Genomic DNA, 12,632 nt, shown 5'->3' with positions numbered 1-12,632 from the left:
ATTTAAGCTACTGAAAAGTACTGAGAAGTACTTCTCAATTCAGAAATCTTACAAATAATTAGTTTAGACTTCAAAAATTATATTCAAAGCATCAGGTACAAATGAGACCTTAGCCTATTAAAACAGCAAACAAAACCAATGGAAATAATGTACAAACTCTAAAACTCCGCACTCAACACACTAAAGGGACTAGAGGAAAAGGAATTGAAGTACAGTTTTAAAGACTGCTATTGTAAGTGACTTTAGTATAAGTTAGCAAAGTATAAGACTCAACTTTTTCTTAAATTCACGCTGAGACTGAACTAAGTTTTTTATTTTTTAAAGATTTTATTTATTTATTTGTCAGTGAGAGAGAGACAGAGAGCAAAAGCAGGGGGAGTGGCAGGCAGAGGGAGAAGGAGAAACAGGCTCCCCGCAAAGTAGAGGGAGCCCAATGTGGGACTCCATCCCAGAATCCTGGGATCATGATCTGAGCCAAAGGCAGACAGACGTTAACTGACTAAGCCACCTGGGCATCCCATAAACTCAGTTTTTTAATCAGTATAAGATTTAACTTCTCATCTTCTAGTATAACACAAATACAATAATTTTCTATTTTAATTAGCATATCCAATAAAGATTTGCTTTAGTGATGACAAGACAGGAACAATACTTATTTTTGAGACAGAACTTACTCACCTCTGACTATCACTAATGGCTACTTGAGAACTTTAACCTTCATATTACCAAAGTCATTAGTCTTTTGATTACTCTGATTGCAAGATGATACTATGTCAGGAAATTTTTGTTTTTCAAGTGCTTACTTTTATTCAGGTAATTTATTTCTCAGAAGAGCAGTGTTGTTTTAAACAGTGCTATCTAGGGGCGCCTGGGTGGCTCAGTTGGTTAAGCAACTGCCTTCGTCTCAGGTCATGATCCCCAGGTCCTGGGATCAAGTCCCACATCGGGCTCCCCGACTCTGCGGGAAGCCTGCTTCTCCTTCTCCCTCTGTCACTCCCCCTGCTTGTGCTCTCATTCTCTCTCTGTCAAAGAAATAAATAAGATTTTTAAAAATAATAATAATAATAAAATAAACAGTGCTGTCTAATAGAAACACAATGTGAGCTACAAGTAATTTAAAGTTTTCTAGTAGTCATATTAAAAAAGGGAAAACATGAAAATAACTTTAATAATGTAATTTAACCCAATTTATCTAAAATACCATTTTGACATGTAATTTACGTAAAAAATTATTAAGGTAGCTTCAATTATTATTTTTTGCACTAGGTCTCTGAAATCTGGTGTGTATTTTATTTTACATTTATACCACATCTCAACTCACACTAGCCACATTTCAAGTGCTCAATTGCCACATGTGGCTATAGGCTTGTATTGGACAGTGCTATTCCAGAGTACTTAAAATTATAAAGCAATAATCAAAAGTAATATTTATTAAGAATTTGAGGTGAAAGTCACAACTACACTTAAGAAGTTTTCACAAAACTAGAAATCCTGAGAAACATAAAGATGCAACTTAAGAGAGTTACCAGATTGGATGCAAAACATTACTTTTAATTTTCAGTTAGCTTTATTTTACCACATGCTTCCTTTTTCCATAACTAGAAAGTGAAACTTCAATGCAGTCCAACCAAAACAGTAAGTGCTTATTATAATAAGGCCTTGTAGTAAGTTTATTTAGCATTCTTAAGATACTGCATATAGCTTCAAAGTTCTATTTCCGAACACAAAATTTTGTGTTAAAAGAAAGCTTTCCCCACCAAAAGAATTTTTGTCAGCTTTTTCAGACTGGAAGATATAGCAAATTACAAAAGCAGAACATGAATTAATGAAAACATATGAACAAAGGACATAAGTCTTCTATGTCAGGTCAACACAACAGTAATAACAGATCAGGGATAACTCAGAGGATCCACTAATGAACATGACTGCAATTCAATCTTCAAATAATAGGAGGCAATTTGAATTTTAACATCTGCTTTTCCTAAACAATATATGCTTAACATTTTGTCCTTCTAGCAATTTTCCTAACTCTAAAATTTGGAAAACATAAATTTCCAAATTAACGAAAATAGCATTTAAAAATTTAACAGGATTTAATGGCCTCTTTTCCTTCAAAAACTAATGGGGAAGTAAACAGCAAAAGAAAAAAATGTTTTAACAGTGGTGTTGCTTTTTAGATAGATAAAAGAAGGTAATAACAGCAAAATCCATAAACTTTTCTTAATGTTTGAAGAAGCCTTAACTAAATTTGTGTATTTAACTAGAAAAAGGCTGCACAGGCTGACTAAAGCATTTTGTTTTTTTGCTTTTGGGTGAAATCGTATCAGTGTAGCATAGCAACGTCTGCATTCACAGCTTAATCAAAAGCTCCTATTAGAACTTAATAGTTTGACTAATACAAAAAATGGAGAAAAGATTACTTAAGCACTTTAGCAGTTTGGGGGAGAGTAGGAATTAAAAAGGGGCCCAGGTAAGGAGAGAGTAGGAATTAAAAGAAGGGAACCTAGATGGTTACTTAAAAATAAAACAGGCTGGGAATCACGAGATTACATCTACTTTATGTCAGTGATTACTTGAGACTATTTCGGTGTCAAGGTTCTACCTGCCGGTATCTTAAACTCCTCTGTGATTAGAAGGATGGAAATGACAGCTACTCTCCTGTTCTCCCTTCCTGAGGCTAAGGGCAGAGAAAAGTGGAGCTGCTTCTGAGAAACAAAGATGCTTTCTACCATTCTTCTAAGATGGTGGAAGAGTCTTCTTAAGAGGCTTCCCCAAGAAGGAAAAATGAAAGAAGCAAAGAAAAAAGCCACAGCAGAATTCCGTGGCCGTGTTTCGTGCCATTGCTCCGTCACATTCACTGTGCAACCACTCTGGTCCGGCCATCTCCCTCCCAGGAGGTTAAGCCCTCCCAGGGCATTGTTTGGCCGCGGTCCCTATTTACCACTCGGATCGCCTCCACCATCCCTGCTCTGGGATCTCGCGGAGCCCCAGGACAGAATGCCGAAAAGCTAAGAGAGGGCTTGGTTTCGAGGACCTCCTCCAAAAGCCCTCTCGCCAGCTGGTGTAGAAAACGGAGAGAGAACCCCGGCCTTTGCTTGGGTGGGTTCCTTAGGGGTCAGAGGCTTCTCCTCAGCCGGTGTTGAAGGGAGGTGGCCATTTGCGCCGGGCGCTCGGTATTGAAAAAGCCCTACCAGAGAGGGGCCTCCGCAGGCCCCGGACTCCGGGCCGGGTCCGAGTGTCAGGTGCGGCCCTCAGTTCCCAACCCTCGGGGCACCGGCGACGACAGCACACAGGCCCGGGGCTGAGACCAGTCTCCCGCCCGACCGCCGAGGACTTAGGGACCCGAGCTAGGGCCCCAGCCGCATCGTGCCCGCCCCCGCCCTACCTGTGGGGGCCCGGGCGGGGTCGCTAAGGGCCGCTCCCGGGAGCCCCGCGACGGCGCGGCTCGGAGACGGAGGCGCCTCGTCTCGCCGGGGCAGAGCTCGGCGGCGGTTTCACGACCTCAAACTCCATCGGGAGCTATAGGGACAGCCCCGTTGGCGGCGGCGGAGGCCGCGACGGGGCCTCCTCCTCCTCCCTCCGCCTCCGCCTCCTCCTCCTCTCCACGGAGGCGGTCCTGGAGGGATCCCGACCTAGCTCTCGCGAGAAGATACTGCCTCTTTCACGCGAGATCACGCAGGACTGGGAGTTAAGGAGGTGGAAGGAAAGACTAGTAGCCCCCGCCACCTGGACTGCGCATCAGCTTCCCTCTGGTCGAGTCTAACCACCCCTGTCACGTGACCACGGAACCCCGGAGCACTGTGGGAGGTGCTGTTAGGAGGCCTAGAGAAGCCGAAAGGGTTGATGGGAAACTCCCTGCACCTTCATCAGCGCTTTGAGTCAGCCTCCCAGACGCTGATGTGAGACAGAGTCTGACTCCCCTCGTGAAAAGGTAGTCTCCATTGAGCATGATCTGATATATCTGTATTATATTCTATGCACTCTCCGGTAATCAAATACTGACCCGTTCCCTCAATTCCTCCACATATTTGCCAAACAATCTCCCTATTAAAAAAATAAAGAAAAAAAGAAAAGGAAAGCATTTGCTTGGCAGGCACTAACACAGATCTCTTTCTTAAAAAGAAAACTTAACTCTTCAGAAGCTGACAAGGATAAAAATTCAATTAATATCTCAATACTTGTTGAAGGATTTTTCACAGCAAACTGTAAAGCCTAAATTATATATATATTTTTAAGATGAAGAAGCAGAGAAATAAGGGAATTAGCATTTATAAAGTGCTTACCATGTGCTAGGTCCTGTGTTAGGTAATAAAAATTTCATTTTTACCATTGATTTTGGTTTTATTTATTCACTCATTAAAATAATCCTAAAAGGCAGATACCACATATTCTGTTACTGAGAAACTGAAAAACACAGACTAAGAAAAATGGCCATGAGTTGTATTTAAACTCAAGGCACTTTCCTATGTGAAACCAGATGTCCAACAGAGGTAGGTATGAGAGTAAATCCACTATGAATTAAAAGACATATGAACAAGTAGTTTATGAACTGTAAAGATATATGTATATATTCATATATATTCAAATATACATATATATAGACACATACACATTATTCTACTGGATAGTGTATATGACAGTCTGCTGAGATTTTTCAAAGGTGGCCTGACCATCACAGTTAAAATTATACTCCCAATTTCCATTCCCTGGCACTCTCTACCCCTACTTTATTTTCTCCAACTTCGTTTTCAAAATCTGATATACACCAATTTTACTTGTTTACTGTTTTTCTCCTTCCACTACAATAAACCTTTCATGAGAGCGGGGATTTTTCTCTGCATACCTAACTTCTAATACTATAAAGACTCAGTAAATACTCTTTGACTGAATGAATGGCCAGAAGAAATAGTTTCCTTCTTTAAAATTCACAGATGTAGACATAACACAAAGTTCTCCATTCCCATCTCCAGTTTATTGTTTTTTTTTAATGTAAACATATAGAATAGTTACATCCAACAAAAAAACAGCAAGAATTTTCTCTTATACCAAAGTAACAGTTAACTTTCCAAGACTCTTTATACATAAATGCAGTAAATGAAGAGACTGAACTCAAATATGTTGCATTTTGCCCCCAACACATCAGAAACACAAAAAGTGAATGTTTTAAATGAATAAATTCAACAATTTACTTTGCCATACATACCTGCATTTTTAAAAAGATTCCATTTTCCTGAAATTGTTTATATACATCATGCAAACAGACACTGTCCTAGGAATGTTCTGAGATCACTCTCTGCTACTGGACAGGAATAAATAAAAATAAATAACAACCATCACTTTCACAAAACATCCCTTCCCCCAAGCAAATATCTCAAAGTGCTTACAAAAAATATCACAAGAATCTTACAAGGCACACATAAAACTTAAACATATTTCAACCATAATTTTTTCCAAACATCAAGGATAGTAGATACCAATTCCTAAAAAAACCAGTTTATTACTATTCTTTTACCCTTCCCTCCCATCTCTAGCCCTCCCCCAGAAAATTTCATCCTAGAAAGCAAAAATAAGAAAAGTACTTCAAGCACAAACTATTTCTGAAAGGGAAATGTTTTCATAACTACAATCATGGCCAATCATAGATCAAATCGCAAAGAAATTTAAAAGCTGCACTATCATGTTCTCCGTTGAAGAAAAACAGTATTTACTTTAGAAAAATTCTGTCTCCAAAGTAGTACTCAAATAGCAACATTCATAAAGACACAAAACTCTCCTCTCTTGCTTTCCCCTCTTCTCTGTTCTTAGAAACTCAGGAAGATTTAAGTATAAAATCATAGATTTTTGGACCTGGAAATGATCTTTCAAGTTACCAAGTCCAAAGTTACTGTTTTACATATTAATTTAAGAAAAACTGGTAGAGAGGTGACCTGTCCAATGTCATTAACAAGTGACATGGCTGGGGGAGGGGGTTATGAAGTTGGTTTTCTTATCCAAGATGAGAGCTGGATTCTTTGAAGTGTCTCCAAGAGTTAAAATTCTACAGAGAATATATTTTTCACAAAAGTCTCACAAAAAGGATATTTAACATTTATAACAATCAACATGGGATCAATCACGAAATTCTTATAAATGGTACAAAGTATATTACATTTTAAAATGTGGAAGGGCTTCAGAACCTAAGTATAGCAGAGATTCTACATAAAGCTGAGGTGAGTAGAGGAGAAATAGAACATCTTGAAAGTAAGATGCATCCAGTCAGGCTTCCTTAACTACTTTGTTCCTGCATTTAGAGAGTATGATTTGCCAGGCAATAGATTTTAATCTTTGCTTTGACAACAAAAAGTTTTGTGTTATTTGTACACAGGGATAGTAGAGAGCAATGGCTCATAACACAATCAGAATATTACGCTCACAAAAATAACCATACAGTCATGGTTTTGCTTTTGGCACATTTCTGGAAATACAGAATAAAACTCCAGGGATGATTAGGATTTTTACCAACATGTGGTAAATGAAAATTACATTAATATAAATGAAAAAAGTTAACAATTAAGAGAACACCAATAGCTAACCATATTTATTTAAACTGTTACTCTAGTGACAAGGTAATATATATTGCCAATTCAAAGTAAAAAAGGGAATCAACTGTTGATACACACGACATAAGTGAATCCAATGGCATTCTGTGTGGTGAAAAAAGTCATCTCACAAAGGTACATACTACAAGATCCCCTCATGTCATTCCAGAAAAGGAAAATAATAGCAATAGCAACTGTTACCAGGATTTAAAGATAGGTGGGGGAGTTGATTACAAAGGGGCATCAAAATGGAGTTTTTAGGGATGATGGAATGTTCTATATCCTGACTGCAGTGATGGTTGAACAAAATCTACATGTGTTAAAATTCATGAAAATGTAGACCAAAACCAAATGTGTTAGTTTATGTTAGCTAAAAAATTAAAAAATAAAATGAATTTAAGAGAGGAAACAGTAGAGTATCTTTGGTAAAGTTGCAATTTCTATAAGAAAATTTTCAGAGGGGCACCTGGGTGGCTCAGTGGATTAGGCCTCTGCCTTCTGCTCAGGTCATGATCTCAGGGTCCTGGGATCAAGTCCCACATTGGGCTCTCTGCTCAGAGGGGAGACTGCTTCCCCCCCCCCCCCGCCTACTTGTGATTTCTCTCTCTGTCAAATAAATAAATAAAATCTTTTAAAAAAGAAAAAGAAAATTTTCAGATCCTCATGCCAATGGTATAATTTTATTGGTCATAAAATTATTAAGTATAACTACATGAAATAAAAACAAGAAACTTGGCCTTGATTAATCATTTCTAAAATATGTATACTAACAAATCATGGAAACATTATTTTAAGGAATTTTAGCCCATGTCCAAGGAAATTCTACTACTCCCAAGTGAATTTGAAGTGTGTTCCCTTACAGTTTAAAACAAGTACCTTGGTGCTTTGCTTCAGAATCCAACTAGTTTGTTTAAAAAATTTTTTTTTCACTAGTCCTTCAAAGCATTAATAATGGATTACAGCATGTTTTGAAGTCTATTTTCTCTTCCTATTAACCTAATTGATTAAAATTATTATGTGGTTGGGATTTTACATGTACATCATTTATCTAGAGAGTTCAAATCAGAATTTAGAAATACTGCTGGATTCTCTGTCACTAGAATCAGGAATATTTAAGAGTGAAACATTATTTCTCTAGATACACCACTGTGACTTACATATACTGTACAAGATAAGACAGCATCCCATTAGCTTTATCGTGTCTCCCACACTTTGGAACTGCTAGTAGAAGTTCAGAAAGAGTAACATGTGTAGGCAGACCAAAATTAAGACCCACAGATGGGGGGGCGGCGCAGGGGATGCAATATAACATATGCTGTGTTTCTGTGGAAAAACTTGCCTAACTATGATATAAGGCTTATATAGCAAGGTGTGGTTCTAATTACAGCAGATTTTGCCTTTTGAGATCATGCCTGGGTAGTTTTTCACCACTGCTTCTGCCATGCACAGAAGTTAAGTGCTTTTTGAGGGCAGATTTGTGCTTGAAATCCATGTCACAACAGTGGCATTTGTATGGGCGATCTCCACTGTGTATATTCAAGTGGTCCTGAAGTGTGCTTTTAGCAGTAAATGTCTTCAAGCACACAGTGCACTGAAAGGGCCGTATGCCCATGTGCCCTCGAATATGTCGGTTGAGATTTTTCTTCTGCGTAAATGTTTTCCCGCACTGTAGGCACAAGAAGAGCTTGTGCATCTTCAGGTGGCGCAGATAGTTTTCAACGTGAAGAAATCCTCGAGGACACCTGGGGCACTGGTGCCTCAGTGAATAAGCATCCTCCAGATTCTGAATCTCACTCACTGTACCATGATTTGCTTCAGTATTCTCACAAAATACGCTCTGATCTTGATTCCCAGGAACTTCTGCCACTCTGCTCTCAACCGTAGAATTGATCAGTGAATGCTGTGTTTCAGAGAAATACATGCTTGCTTTTGAAGAGGTACAAGGCTGTGAAAACTGCCCATTTTCTACACTGGCAGTACTAATAGATTCCACGTGGAGGATACAAATTTCATTATCTTTAAAACCAATGTCTACTGAAGATAGCTCTGGTGACTTCACTTCCTTTCTCTCTGATGTCAGCTCCACTGTAGACTGCAAAACATTGCTTTCCTCTTCTTTTACATGAAAATCTATGTTTATAGGACTATCCTCTGAAATTTCTATAATCTCACAGTCTTTATCTGAGTTTTCTTCTTCATTCTTAACATCCAGATCAGAGGATTGACACAGGTCAGTATGTTGATTATTTTTCATAGAAAGATCAATTTCCAGATACTTTGACAAAGCTTCTGTGCACTTTTCCACAATGTGAACCATCTGCAGGTAACTAGCAGCAGTCAAATATTTCAAAAGCTCTTTCCTTTTAACTTCAAGTGCTCCAGTATAGCAAGAGAGCAACAGTTTTCTGCCAACTTCTGCACTCTGCAGGATGGTGATTCTGACATGTTTTGACTGCGTGAGTAAAAACTGATCTCTCATGAAAGTGGAGCAAGCAGCTAAAATCACCTTGTGGCCCTGGAACTCGGTGTCATTTATATAAATGGACACATCACAAAATAAATTCTGCTGTCTCAAGAGATTCATTTTCTGCAAGACTACATCCCCTTGCTGTTCAAACTGGAAGTGCAGAACATCAGATTCAGCAGCCATGGTCACAATCTATGCAAAAAAAAAAAAAAACCACAAATGTTGATGCAAAGATAAGGAATGCTTTCCTACACCGTGATGGTAAAAAAGAAGAAAAAAATCCCAAACCTGAATTGGGTAAAAGAAGATTCAAATTCTAATCTAGGTGCAAAGAGTGAACTCCTATGCCACCATTGCAAAACCGAGAAAATGAAAACACATTTCTTTATGATCTCATGGCCCGTTCTTCGTAATTTTGTTACAGCACCTACTACACTGAGTTGTACTTAATGGTTTCTGTTTTTCTCCTTGGCTAAATTTTAGCTGTTTTGTGGTCCAAGACGCTGTTAATGTCCACTACTAAGGGGACTTAATGTAGTTTCTCACATTAGAAACCTGAATGTAATGTCCAAATTTCCTATTCTGCATCACTACTGCAGGTCCTCCTTCTGTTCCCTTCGACCTTTGCAAGGTCTTCCAACAGGTCTCCTTTATACCACACTCTCCCATATTCCAACCTACCCTCCTGAGTGCCACCAGAACCAACACCTCTTAAAACTTAAAAAAAAAAAAAAAAAAATCTCTTTTCTACTTTCTTTTTTAAAGTCTTTTTATTTATTTCAAAGAGGGAGAGAGAGAGAGAGAGAGCTAGCAAGAGTGAACACGAGTGCGGGGAGGGGGCAGAGGAAGAGGGAGCAGCAGACCTCCTGCTGAGCAGGGAGCCCAATGTGGGACTCCATCCCAGGCCCTGGTATCATGAGCTGAAGACAGATGCTTAAGCAACTGAGTCACCCAGGCGTCCCTCTCTTGTATTTTAAATCCTCCATTGCTCTCCTCTACCTCCAGGACAGCCTACCCTTCTTAGCAAATACAAGATCCCTCATTATTTGGTCCTAGCCATCTTTAAGGCTTTATCTTTCCTCAGTATATTCTCTTTTTCATCAAAGCTCCTTCGATATTGAGATTTTCACCACTGCCCGGACAAGAAGACCAAATACACGTCTGCACGTTTCCATTAAAACCCTCTTTCAGCCAGTAATTTGGCTCCTTTAAGACCCAAATCAATGAGGACTTCTGTGACTTCTCCTGTCTCCCCAACAGTGAGTTGCTCCCCGAGCACCACGAAAAGGTGCCTGCTTCATTTGAGTTTCTGCCAGGAGCACAGGGGCCGGCGCAGAGCACGCACAGCGGAGGGAACATCTGTTAAACTGATCGGGACCCGAGGTGGCCTGGAAGATCCTGCAGCTCGCCACACACAGGTCTTCCCGAGCTAAGCCTCCCAGGACCATAGGCCCTGTCCGCCAGGCGGTTGCAGCACCAGCGCAGCCTCCCTGCCCGCGCCTGGCTGCCTTCTTCCTCCTCCTCTTCCGGCTTCCCACCCTGCCGGGCTCCAACGCGCTCACTCACCGACTTAGAGAGCCAGAGCTCAGCTTCCCGCAGCAGCGGCGGCCCAGGCCGGAAGGTGGACTTCGCTTGGGAGGAAACACATCCGGTGTCAACTAGCTTTACTCCTCGCTGGGGTGGGCTGGGCGTCCCGGAAGGACATCCGCGGATATTCTCCCTTCCTCATTCCCCCACCCCCCCAGCCCCGCCGCCGCGCTCCTAGAATGGCGGAGAGGCACCCGTGTTCCGGCAAATCCCATCTCTCCTGCCCCAGTTTCGGCGAGCGGGCCTTTCCCTTCGTGAGTTCTCCCCAGTGGCCGTATCGCAGACGGGTTGTGAGGCTGAAGTACAGCGCGTCTATCGGAACACCCTGAATGGGATCGCTGGGAGGCCCTCGTGCTTGTCACGGGCCCCGTTCTCTCCTCTCTGGGCCATCTACAACTTAAAATGTGACCGAGGAAAGGAGACCGCCATAAAAATCGACATTCGAGATTGCTTGTCTAATGACCATCAGGATCTGGCCCCTACCTCTGGATCTTCCCTCATCCATCGCGATGTCACAGTGACCCGACCCCCCCCCCCCCACACGCCAGTCCTAGGCAAACCCAGACCTTCTGTCTGCTCTTTGGGACTGTCTCTTCCCACGTGCCCTTTCTCTCCCCCCACTTATCCTTCAGAATCTCGTTCGTAAATCACGTCGTCCCTGAAGCCATTCTGAATTGCCCTTGAATTAGTGGACTCCCAGTTGGGAGCCTGTGAGCCCTTAGGGGCTGCCTTCATTATTATGATACCTGTACTGAAGTCTGTGACCCATCTGGGCGGAGGTATTTCAGATTTATGATCCTTGCATCCCCGAAGTCTAGCATGGAGTAGACATTAAGTATTTCCTAAATGAAGGAATGTCTGCACTAGTTCTTAAAAGGAGCAGCTCTACCCCCTCAGTTAACAGGTTCTGGAAGTAAGACCCTACTAACAATTTCTAGTTAACCAGATTTGCTTCAAAACCCATGCTCAGAGCGCTTGATTAATACGTGTTTTAAACAGTAGGAGTGAAGAAAGCATTCCTTATTCGAATTTAGGCGACTGAAAAGGAAAGCAGGAGGGATAGAGAAAAGAAACCACTGACACCAGAGATTTAATTGTCACACTTTTATTAAGGAAACTTCCCCATAATAAGTGAAGAGGTAGTTCATAGTATGTCTAACATACAACAGATTTAGAACAGCTATTCACCAGCTGAAATAAAATATTCTGGTTTGTTTGTTTAGGACAATATTTTAGAAGTGGTGACATTGGTCACCCTCCATTTATAGATCTTCTAATAAAGAAACTAAAACAAAACCACATCTGATTTACCTCAGAGCCACTTCAGTTTGGAGTTTGTCTTTAAAATTAAATAATAAATAAATAACGGTGACACACAGTAATTTTTTAAAAACCAAACTATGGTAAAGAGAGTTCTTTTTAGTTAGCCTAGGGATCCATAAAATACAAATGCAGAATGACTTAAGGTTTAAAAAATCTTCCTCCTCTATAAGAATATGACTAGTTTTGAAAATCATCTTCCCTTATAAAATGTATTTGATATCAGTTAACTTGACCACTTTGCAATACAATCTAAGAAACATGTATAAACAAAGGAGAAAAGTCAAGTCCCACCAAAATTAAGAAAATGTCTCACAGAAACAGAACACCTCTCCAGCCAAGAAATGGAGGAGACTGTAAATCACTTTAGTGGTTTGCAGCTGCAAAAGGTGGGAATTAAAATTTTTACTTATAAAAAACTATCAAGATGCTGATTTTAAGTAATCAAAGGAAGCAAGGCATTTTCTTTATTATTCCTAGTTTAAATCACCTTATCTAAGACCACACAACTGTTTGAGACCATAAGCTCTGTGATGGCAGAGACCGTTAGCAATCTTACCTTCATATCCTCAGTATCTAGCATAGTGCCTGGCAACAAATGTGCCCAATAAATGCTTTTCAACTACTGAATGAACCTAGAAATCGTCTCCAACCAAAGAGACCAATCTTACTTGAACCCA

The 12,632-nt window shown here is 40.5% G+C and overlaps 2 protein-coding genes across 4 annotated transcripts in view; both read right to left on the bottom strand.

Moving 5' to 3' along the window:
- The window catches only part of RC3H2 (ring finger and CCCH-type domains 2), a 48,284-nt gene extending 44,670 nt beyond the window's left edge, over positions 1 to 3,614 (bottom strand). For all 3 annotated transcript variants that reach the window (XM_059410862.1, XM_059410863.1, XM_059410864.1), the window contains exon 1: positions 3,386 to 3,614. The gene's annotated coding sequence lies outside the window, so the exon portion shown is untranslated. The remainder of the gene's footprint in view (positions 1 to 3,385) is intronic.
- A 1,340-nt stretch (positions 3,615 to 4,954) lies between these two features.
- Positions 4,955 to 10,691, bottom strand: ZBTB6 (zinc finger and BTB domain containing 6). Its single transcript, XM_059410861.1, has 2 exons — positions 10,612 to 10,691; positions 4,955 to 9,237 (listed from the first exon to the last, which is right to left on the bottom strand). Exon 2 carries the CDS (start codon positions 9,226 to 9,228, stop codon positions 7,960 to 7,962), a length of 1,269 nt encoding a protein of 422 aa, XP_059266844.1. The 5' UTR covers positions 9,229 to 9,237; positions 10,612 to 10,691; the 3' UTR covers positions 4,955 to 7,959.
- Positions 10,692 to 12,632: the final 1,941 nt, after the last annotated feature.

The sequence above is a fragment of the Mustela nigripes genome, chromosome 9 (genome assembly GCF_022355385.1).
Source record: "Mustela nigripes isolate SB6536 chromosome 9, MUSNIG.SB6536, whole genome shotgun sequence".
NCBI lineage: Eukaryota > Metazoa > Chordata > Mammalia > Carnivora > Mustelidae > Mustela > Mustela nigripes.
The sequence above is the reverse complement of the archived record's forward strand: the minus strand, read 5'-3'. Positions and strand labels throughout refer to the sequence as shown.

Coding starts and splice junctions, on each gene's coding strand:
- ZBTB6 (XM_059410861.1), bottom strand. CDS start 9,228: ATGGCTGCTGAATCTGATGTTCTGCACTTCCAGTTTGAACAGCAAGGG.